The sequence below is a fragment of the Chaetura pelagica genome, unplaced genomic scaffold (genome assembly GCF_000747805.2).
Source record: "Chaetura pelagica isolate M959 unplaced genomic scaffold, ChaPel_1.0 scaffold166, whole genome shotgun sequence".
In the NCBI taxonomy this organism is placed as follows: Eukaryota; Metazoa; Chordata; class Aves; order Apodiformes; family Apodidae; genus Chaetura; species Chaetura pelagica.
The window spans coordinates 4,918,856-4,929,243 of NW_009953758.1; the positions used below are offsets into that span (position 1 = coordinate 4,918,856).

General features: G+C 51.9%; 1 protein-coding gene across 1 annotated transcript in view; it reads right to left on the reverse strand.

Moving 5' to 3' along the window:
* Positions 1-3,871: 3,871 nt before the first annotated feature.
* WNT8B (wingless-type MMTV integration site family, member 8B) overlaps positions 3,872-10,388 on the reverse strand; it is a 12,328-nt gene continuing 5,811 nt past the window's right edge. Inside the window, exons 2-6 of the mRNA XM_010000797.1 lie at positions 10,063-10,096; positions 8,609-8,747; positions 6,925-7,050; positions 4,839-4,981; positions 3,872-4,429 (exon numbers count right to left, since the gene is read on the reverse strand). Coding sequence (XP_009999099.1) covers positions 3,872-4,429; positions 4,839-4,981; positions 6,925-7,050; positions 8,609-8,747; positions 10,063-10,096 — 1,000 coding nt within the window. The remainder of the gene's footprint in view (positions 4,430-4,838; positions 4,982-6,924; positions 7,051-8,608; positions 8,748-10,062; positions 10,097-10,388) is intronic.

Consider the following 10,388-nt stretch of genomic DNA (forward strand, 5'->3'; position numbering starts at 1 on the left):
GTAGGGAAACATCAGTAATGGGATAAAGTCAGGGGAAAACAAACAAACTTCTGCAAAAAGACTGATGAAATCTCAAAAATACTTATTTTCTTGCTGCTGTCAGCTGGGTAACTGGTGTATACATACAGGCTAGCCAGTCAGCATACATGCAGGTGCTGTATTACCTGATTTGTGGTTGGAGGGCTTGGAGGAAGTAAAGGTTAAGAAAGATGGTTTAGATGAGAAAGATTTGAAGGGCCATTGCTGGGAAGGGACTAGGGTTTGTGAAGGTTCTGAGGTACTATGGACACAAGGCACACGTTCGGGGAAAAGCAGCCTTTACTAGTTCTGCTGCTGGCAGAGGCAAACACTAGGTGTAAGGGAGTCTTGCAGGGCTTTTGCAACCCCATGTGGGAGCAGTTAGCAATCAGTCTGGCCTCCCAGCTGTTCCCCATCAAGGAGGTGCAAGCTGATTTGCAAAGGCAGCACTTGTGTTGTGACCTCTTCTGATACCTAACAAGTGAGCAGGTAGCCCTGCAGGCACACATTTGCTTAATCAGTGTATCAATAAAGTCCTGCCTTTCTGAGATCACTTAACAAGCCTGGTATTAGATTCTGCCGGTGCAATCCAGCCCCTCTTTCTTTAACTCAGGTGTGCTGTCCTCCCATGTGAGCACAAGCTCCTGCAGCATCCCTGGCTGCTCAACAGGGAACGCATGTTCTGTTGGGCGAGGAGGCCTTTGGGCTGACAAAGAACTGGGAAGGTGGTAGGAAAGGATCCTCGGGCACAGAGAACAGAGCTCTAATCCTGTTGTAGATAACATCATGTCTGCCGGCTAGGCTTGTGTGTGTTTGGGGGAGCTGGAGGGGCAGAGATTGTTAGGCAGTATTTGTTTGTAAAGCCACTTGCTCTGAAGATAATGCTTGCACTAACTTCTATTGAGGGAGCAGTGTGAGTCCCCACAAAGTCCTTTCCCAAAGTGCCTTTGAAGCCAAGAACCCATTGAAAGGAAGAAAGGCCAAGAGAGGGGATTAGTTTGTTCAGCAGCTGTGAATTTCAGTGGGAGGCTGATGAACTCCAAAGTCTTTGTTGAGATGTTTTTTGTAAGGAGCCCTGCTGGAGGGAGAGACCCACACGGGGGCCGCAGCCTTAGACAAGAAGGAATCCGAAGCGGCAGGGAGCTGTAAACGGGCCACAAGGACTTTTCCCAAACACTTTTCGGAAAAGGTGTTGTGAAGAGAGCTGAGGGGGATTAGCATGTGAAATGACACTTTCCATTGACTCCACAGAGGGGAGGGGAAAAGGGCTGGCTGGCTGATTTATTAGCATTTTGTTCCTTTCTCTATTCTGCTCCCCCAGCAGCGCCCTCCCCCCCGCTTTGCTCCCCTCCTCCTTGAGCCCTCTAAAGAGGTTTGGATTGGAAAAGGGAGCAGGGGGCTGCCTGTTTGTGTGTCATCTGGGCGAAGGTGACCACCTGGGAAGCTGAATGTAAATATTTCTCCTCTGAGGAATGCGCCTTCATTAAACCGAAATGAATACATGGAAGCATCCAATCCAGCCGCACAATGGCCGCGGTGCCTTCAGCGCTTCGGGCTCCTTGTGCCGGGGAGGGGGGACCCCCCCGGGCCCCGACCCGGTGCTGAGGTCAGCACATTTTGCAGCTGCGGTGCCGCCGTTTTCTCCCAGAGAAGGAAGCAGGCAGCCGTGGGGCCCCCGCTTGGAATGCTGCCTGCCTGTCCCCTTCACCGGGAGGCATCCCTGTGCCCAGCGGGCACATCCTGGGCCGTGCCACGGCTCTCACGGGGCGTTAGTGTGGGGCAATAATGTCAGCAGGGAAGGGACAGCACAGCCTGCCATGTTCTGGGGAGGAAATGGGAAACGTGTCTTTCCACCTGGCCCTGGAATGGGGTGTGCAGAGGGACAAGGAGGGGGTAGTAGCCGTCTTCTCTACGTTGCAGTTGTCCTCAAGCCAGCCCACACTGGAGCTTTCCCTGCTTGGTAAGAGGCTTTCACCACCTCTTTGCTTCTCTGCCCAAGGATGCATCTCCACCACAAGGAGATGGAGGAGATGCAAGGGACACGGAGGGCAGGATCACTGTACTGTTAAGAACCTTTGTGCAAACAGCTGGTAGTTTGTGCATGAAAGGGAGGTGTTTCAGCTTTCCCTGAGAATGGGCCAGGAGTGCTTCATGCCATCTTTGAAGGGCCAGATTCGTGCTTCACATGACTCCTCTTGCTTTGGTAAGATCCTGGCTTGCCATAGATCCAAATTCCCATCCCAATAAAGTAGTCCTGGGATTGAGGGAGTTACTTGACAACTAAGAAACACACACAGACTACTGTGTCTGTATTCATGTATCATCTCTGAAATGGGCAAATGGGCCCCTGTCTGCCCCCTTTTTCCCTGCATTACAGTTGGATGCAACCTCAGACAAGCTCAAGGAAGGAGTAGGCCTTTTCCCTCCTGGCAGGAGCTGTGGTGGTGCTGTGAGGAGGGTGCTGATCTGCTCTTCTTATGCGTAAGAGATGGGTAAGTGGCTGGGTTTTAGTCTCCAGAACTGGAATTACATACAATTGAATGAAGAAAAAATAAATTCAACTACTTAGACATGAGCATTTTTCAAGCACTTGGCTACTGTTTTATTGTATTGGCTATTGATTTACAAATATTGGCTACAAGACAGGTCTAATGGCCAGTAACTTAGCTCTGCTGGCTTTTCATCTGTCTAAAGGACACTTTAAACAGCAAAGTAGACGATAACCTCACGAGCCCAGGGGAGATCACTGTGATGGTGCAGTGAGCTTCCCCAGGTCCTGCAGCTGACAGCTTCTTCCCTCCCTACCCCAGCCACGGCAAGGGGGCAGAGATGCATCAACCAAATCTTCCTGCTGCTTACTTAGCCTATAGTATATATACACAATAAGTGGTAGAGGAAAAACTGTTATGTATACATCACAGTAACTGTGCAATAAATTAAACTTCAAAGTGCTTCACTTTCCTATTTACAACACCATTAAATAGTAACTGACATTATTTTCTCAGACTAGAAGGAAGTAGTTAGTTAGTTAGATGACAGAGAAAGAGTGCTCAGCAAGTACACCAGGAGGTGGAGAATGGGCTCAGCTGGCAGCTCCTCTCTGTGAGAGATTTGGGAGGGAAGTGGAACTGGAGAAGTGTGAGGGCATCTTTATGGCACTGATCAAGAGCTTTGGCAGGGATGCTGGGGTGAAAAGGCTGACTAGACACGGAGAATTAAAAGATACAGAGAAAGCTAAAAAGAAGTGATGGGACTCCACTTTTGGACAGCTGCTTAATAGCCAGGTCAAGCAGCAGCTTCAGTCTCACTGCTGCCATCTCAAATGCCAAGTACAGCACTGGAGAGTTTGGCAAAGCTGTCAAAAGATAGGAAGTGATGCCGGGCCCTCCTGGGGACTGGCTTCCTGCAGGAGGAAGTTGCCCATCTCTAGTGGTGCCATCTCAGCTTCCTCTTGCTTTCTTGCATGTTGATCCTGCTTGCTTAAAAGCCCAAAGCAGGTGCTTGCTTGTGGAACAAACAAGCTCAAAAGAGCAGGAGCCACCAAGATCACCTGTGTTTTCAGTGATAAAACTGTAGTCACTAGACAGAGTGACTTTGGGTTGGAGGGACCCACTCTCACCTTGTTTTGTCAACACTTGATGGTTTTTCCATCACCCACTGCACTGATGGGAAATGCCCTGTGTGGCTGAGGTCCTGGGGCTCGTGAGTGCTCTTTGCCTTGGCAAGCCCCAGAGAGGCAGCATTAGGAATGAGACAAAACTAAACCAAAGGGAAACGGTGCTAGGGGGCTGCTGGGGAGATGGGGAGAGCAGGAGGAGAGGGTCAGACAGGACTATGGAGGAGCAGAGGCAAGTTAGAGCTTTCTCCTGAGCTTGCGGCTGGCCCCGCCGCCCCCACTTCTCTCCCGCTTGTCCTTGCGGACGCAGAAGTACTTGGTGACCCTCTTGCGGCACTGCTCGCACCGCACCGCGCAGCACCAGTGGAACTTGCAGTTGCAGCTGGACACCATCTCGGCTCGCCTTTCCTCCACCGCCAGCCCGCAGTCCCCGCACAGCCGCCGGCAGCTCCGCTTCTCCCACTTGCTGAGCGCCTTGCCCCTCTTCAGGCACTCCCTGCCCTCCGTGCCCAGCAGCCCCAGGGTCTTGTTCTCCAGGCAGTAGTCAGGAGAGTCTTCTAAATGGACCAGCTCCTTCTTGGAGATGGAGCTGAAGGTCTCAGCGATGGCTCCCCGGCTGGCAGCACTGTTCCCTGCCCCCTGCAGCAAGTCCACCTTCAGGGCTTTGTGGTACCTCTCCTTGAGGTAAGTGCCCACCTCCCGAAACTCGGGGAGCTGCAGCCAGCAGGTCTGGGTGGTGCAGCTCCCTGACACACCGTGGCATTTGCAAGTTCGCTTCATGGTCCCTTTCACAGCCTACAGGGTGAGGAGAGAGAGGGCATTCAGGAAATAGCCCAGAGGGCTGACTTCTGTTCTGCAGTGCATGGAAAATAACAGCTCGAGGCCTGGGGAGCAATTTGCCATCGATCCTCCCTGCACAGCAGTCCCACCCACGGGTGGCTGGCTTAAAGCTCACAGATATGCTTCTCCAAGGTACTCCCCTACTTGAAAGAGGACAGCAGGAAGCTATTAACATTATAATCGCTAAGGGTTTGCTACCTTAGGGCAAACACCACCTATCACATCAGTACTGCTGCCATCCCCCTCTCCTTAGCAAGGCAGTTGGTTCTTCTGGATACCTGTTTTTAGTCACAGCAAGGCTTGACTCTCCACAGTGAATGGCCAGAGCCAATCCAGTCAGGACTGGAGGGAGAGAGGTGCTCACCTTTCTACCTGCCTCGTTGTTATGCAGGTTCATAGCAGCTCTGGCATCTTGTCCAGTCTCCAGGGCATCCACAAACTGCTTGGAAATGGCTTCCCCAAAGCCCACGTTATCGCTACAGCCTCCCCACAGCCAGCCTTGTCCCCCTAGGAAAGGAGATGAGATGTGCGCTGTCAGGGAACCAGCCCCCTCACCTGCCTGGCTTGTGGTTCCAGGGACAAGAAAGGATCTGAGAAGTGATGGCAGAGAATGGAGGCAGTGAGGCAAATCCAGCCTTTCACCTCATGATATTCTCAGATTCCCTTCTCTTTGGCTCATGCCATTTCTGCTGAGGCCTGGATAATACATGGCTCATGCCAGTTTGTCCCATGCGACAAACCCAGGGATGTCCAGGATTCAGAAGCTGTTAATTATCATGCATTAGCAGTCACACAGATGAGGTTTTCAGTTTTCAATCACCTTCCCTCAAACGCTGACTTGAACTGGTTCTGTCTGACTTGCACAGACAGCACCTTGCTAATGTGGATTAGCAAGCTGGCAGAGCCAACCTGGTCAGGAGAAACAGATTCCCCTCTGATGGGAAACAACCCAGGCTTGGCACACAGGTAGAGAAGGGCCTCTTTTTGGTATGCCCAGAATCCTGGGCTGATGTTGAGCATCTCAAAAGGGTCTGATTTTCCCATTATCATAAAGAAACAAAGGAGTTGGCACAGAACTGGGAAACTGCACAGCACGATATGGAGGATACTTTTCCTAACCATATGTGAGCTTGAAAACTTAGGTCAGCTGACTGGAAACACATTGTGTGGTTTGCTTCTTTTCTTCCTAGAGAAAAATGCCAAATTCTTAAAAAATATTTGAAGTCTAGAATATTCTGACCCTGATGCGCCTTGGTAGTACATCTTGGGAGTTGTGGTTTAATGGCTTAGTACCTCTCTTTTCCCTGAAATACCTGGCCCTTCTGAAAGGCCTTTTTCCCTGAAAAACTTCCACAGAAAGGTGGGGGTATCTCATGGGAGGTGAAGTCCAAATCAAGATCTGGGACCAAAGGGAGAGTGGAAACCTTTCACCAGCTAGGATTCAGCACAACAGCAGTTAGAATTGAATCATGCTGGTTTGGACTAGCCCAGAAGTTTCCTTTGCCTTCCAAGGTTTCAAGTTCACAATGGAAAATTTTAATGACAAATAGATATGTTGTGAGGAAAAGGAGTAGTATGACTAACTCAATTTTCCAGAGAAGATAAAATTTGGTGTGTCATTGCCCAGAAGTCTTGCTCTGCTAGACGTGGGCTATCCCATGCCTTGAACACATAAGAAGCAGTGGCTGTTTTAAAAACTATTAGCCAATGAAGCAAATTGCTAAATACTGGACACTCCAGGAGAGCTTGTTATAAACTGACACATACCGACTGCCCAGTATGGTTAGGCAAGGAAAGTCTTTTAAAAGATTTTGGCAATTTGAAATTGGACTTCTTTCCATTCAAAACAACAGACTGGAACACGAGTGTTTTCTGTAGAAGCTAAGCAGAGAGCTGGAGTGGTGCCTCCTGTGGTTCCCCACCCAAGGGTGCCTGGCAGCTGTGGGTACTGCTGTGATAGGGATGGGGTGAAGGCTGTCTGCTGCCACAGTGGTTCTCCTAGCTGTGCTCTCATGTGCCTGCCACACTGATAAATGCTGTTGGGGTCTATAGGTGCCACCCTGCTTTTCCTCCTGGTAATTCTGCTCTGGGGCCACCCTGGTCCTGCACACCTTGGGAGCCCTGAGGTCCCTGATCAGAACTGATCTAACCTGACCTGCCATTTAGGTGCACTGCATCAGATTGTCTCCTCTGCCTACTGTACAGTCCAGTCCCTCCAGTGACTTAAAAAGAGTTATTTATTTGAACCAGGGAAACTGCAACCCCTTTCTACTTGGCTGCTCATTTAGAAAACTACTTTGGTTTGAGCCAGGCAAAGCTTTGCTCTGGGCATTCTTTCTAGGTGCTGAGACCAGGAGGAGGGTTTCTGCAGGCCTCAGTGGAGGAGAGGAGAAGAGCTTTCTCCTGCCACCTGGGATGTAAGGGAAGGATGGCCACTCCTCTCTCCTTACCCAGCTGTCCATTGCGGGAGTCGTCACAGCCACAGTTGTCAAAGTCCCCCAGGCTGCAGTTCCGGGTCAGCGTGTACATGACGCCCGCGGAGCTGATGGCATGGACAAAAGCCGTTTCTCGGTTCGCTGTCAAGTGGAAACAAATAAGAGCAGATGGGCTAAAGATTTCAGGGCAACACCAGTGTTAAAATGACTCATGCCATGCAGCAGACAGGGTAGGAAGAGATCTGCAACAGGCAGGGCTTTGTGGGGTGAAGAGGAGGCCCTACATGTCACATTGGCTTAGTTTTGGCTTGAACTGCACAAAGACAGAAGCTCCCAAATTCAATCCGGTCTGACTTGTGCCATGGCCAAGGGCATGGATGACTTTAGCAGTTGGCTGTCCTTGTGGGAGCTCATCAGTGGGGACAGAGCACAGACAGCCACATGTCCCCTTTGTCTCACTATTACACTTCAAAGGGGAAGGGGCCCTTCCCAAGCATCAAGGAGCTCGTTCCCCCAGCCCCTGTGAGCCTTACCTTCTGCTGGACACTCTCTGGTGCCCAGGGCAGTGTCTGTACCTACCCACCAGGATCAGTGTGGTGATCATCAGCTGGCTTCACTGAGCCTTTGACTTTCATTTAATACCAGCAAGATCTGGATCTGAGCAGATAACCTTGATGGGAATGGTTCAGGGACCTGCTTCCAGTCCCCAAGTGTTACTTTGTGCTGCAATTGCCACCTCAAGTGCCTACTTCAAAACCTCAGTCCACTTCTGCCTGTGGCTGCTGCCAGTCCCACCAGAGGTCTGAGGGCCCCCTCCGTACCCAGCTCCAGCCTGTACAACAGGGCAGGTATGAGCTCAGGCCAACAGCACACATGTCTCTAGAGGATCAGGTATGCACTGAAACATTTCCTGGCACCTGCAAATGGGTAGTCATCCCAACCCCCCAGCCCTCTCCGGCGTGCGCCCCCTGCCAGTCCCACCAGAGGTCTGAGGGTCCCCTCCGTACCCAGCTCCAGCCTGTACAACAGGGCAGGTATGAGCTCAGGCCAACAGCACACATGTCTCTAGAGGATCAGGTATGCACTGAAACATTTCCTGGCACCTGCAAATGGGTAGTGATTGAGAAATAATGACAATGACCACAGCGCCCCACCCTGTGGTGACACAGGTCATGGATGCTGGATTTCTGACATCTGGAAGCTGCAGGAATACTCTTGCCTCTTGGCCAGAGCACAGCCACTGGTGAACTTTCCCCTGCCATTTAGCCGTATCTCTCTGCTTGGCACCTCACCACCCTGTGCTGGTTCTCAGCCTGCCTGGCACACCCAGGTAAGAGTCACTGCTTGGACAAGGCGTGCCCAGGAGCCCATACCACAGGTTGTGGTGGTGCCTCCTCGTTGGGAGCCGGTTGTGGGAGGGCTGGTTGGACACTGGTCCTGTGCAAGCCAGGGCCTGGTGGTTCCACAGGCAATGCTGCCATTGCAAGGCTGCATTATCTTGAAGCTAGATCCCAGCATGTGTCTGGGAGCTGATGGGTGAAGGGGCCTTCTGGAAAGATCCCTCTGGGACATTCCTGAGAGAGAGACGTCTCAGTTACGAATGGGGAAGAAAAGGAGTCACTTGGGAAGAGACAAGTGGCCTGCAGGCTCTAACCTGTGGTGAGGGGGTCCCAGTAGTGGTATCCAATGGTTTCCTTACCGCTGCGCAGCCCGCCATGGCTGGAGAGCTGCAGTGCCCGCTCGGGGCAGTTCCAGCGGTCCCAGGCAAACTGGAACTTGCACTCCTCGATGCCGCTCTGTGCCCCGGCTGCCACACTGCTCGAGTAGATGAGATAGGCCTAGGAGCAGAGCAGAGGGTCAGGAGAGGGAGTGGTACATGCCCCACTTCAGCCCCCCAGCACTAGGTGTTAGCTTGTAACACTGATTCAGAGCGAGCTGGGTTGGTGAGAAGAGACCACCTTGTGAGCAACAGGCTCAGAGTGTCTCTAGGCTGCTTCTAGGGTCCAGGAGAGTCACTCAGCAGCTTTAGTTTCCACTGCAGACAGTGTGAAGCTGGTGTAGCCCCAGCTGCTTCCCACACAGCCGTGGGGCTGATGCAGGTGTCAGCTTTCCTGTCCTGTGCTGCATATTGTGGGTTCTGCTGCGTTGGGGTCTAGATGAATGAAGAAGCACAGAGCAAAACACCAGGGAGAATATGGCCCCAAGCTCCCCAGAAGGTGGGTGTTCAGCTGAGAATAACTCGCATGCCATCTGCCAGAGACAGGATGTACAGAGCTGAGGAGGTCTCCCAGGCTTTGTGGCCCTGGGGAGCAGTGCTTGCCAGCAGCAGCAAGGAATGCATTTTCTGCTGTGCCAGGTCAGAGTCTGAGCTTCCCCGGGGAAAAGACCAAGCAGGGCTGTTGGCTGTTAGCCATGTCAGGAGATGTGCTAGCTGCTCGCTGCAATGGGGAACCCTTTTTCTCACCAGCATGAGAGGAGGCAGAGGAGTCTCCTCAGAGACCAGCGAGCCCCGGACTAACAGGTACCTCAGCCCACCTGCTTCACCACAGCCCCAAGGTGACAGACACTGCTTTGGGGCAAGGTTGCTCCACCATAACACTGAGAGATTTAGTGAGAGCTAGATGGGCTTGAGGTTTTCCTTGGGAATAGCCAGGAACATAATATGGGTGAATTTCACAACTGTTCCTGGCTAGGGAAAAAAAAAAGGGTGGGGGGAGCCTGTGAAAAGGGGTGCAAGGAGGAAGGGGGTCAAAACCAGTGAGCAATTCATGGCAATTCCAGTTTTGCTTCTTGGGGAAGTGTATTTTGCAGGGCCTTCAAAAGTGCCCTTCCAGCTGGACAAATATGGGTCCTGATGCTAATCCAATCATCAGGAAGCAACAGATGACAGGTGAGATGTCCATCTGGTGCCAATATACATATCTCCAGAGCCTGGCCCCCAGCCAGCTTAAAACCAGACCAACTTTTCTTGAGGCTGACATAGGTCAAGGAGTTGCAGTTTGTAGCAGGTCATTTCTGGCCCTCCTTCCCTGGCTGCTGGTAATCTGGGGGTAAGAAGAGTTGTGGCCAGGGCTGACTGGAGTGGGAAAGAGGAGCTCCTCCCTCCCTGGGTTTAGTAGAATCAGGGACAGAGATCAAAGGAATTTCTCTTACCTTGGGGCCCGTCATCAGGAAATTATTCACTGACCTGGAAGACAGAGACAGTGTCAGCAGGGAGGGGGTGATGGTGGAGGAGTCTGGGGAATGCCAGGCATCCCAGGGCTCATCTCTTGCCCACTGCAGCCTGTCTGTCTCCTGGCTGCACGCACATTTGGTCTCTCCCCCTTCTTCTCTTGCTGGTCCCTTCAAGCTAGGATGGTACCTTTTCCATCTCACTCACCCTACTCCCCCAGGCAGGCTGTACCAGGCTGCAACCTCCTCACCTCTCCCTCTTTTTGCTTTCTTCTGCACAGCTGCCCTTCAGCCCAGCCCCTGATTTT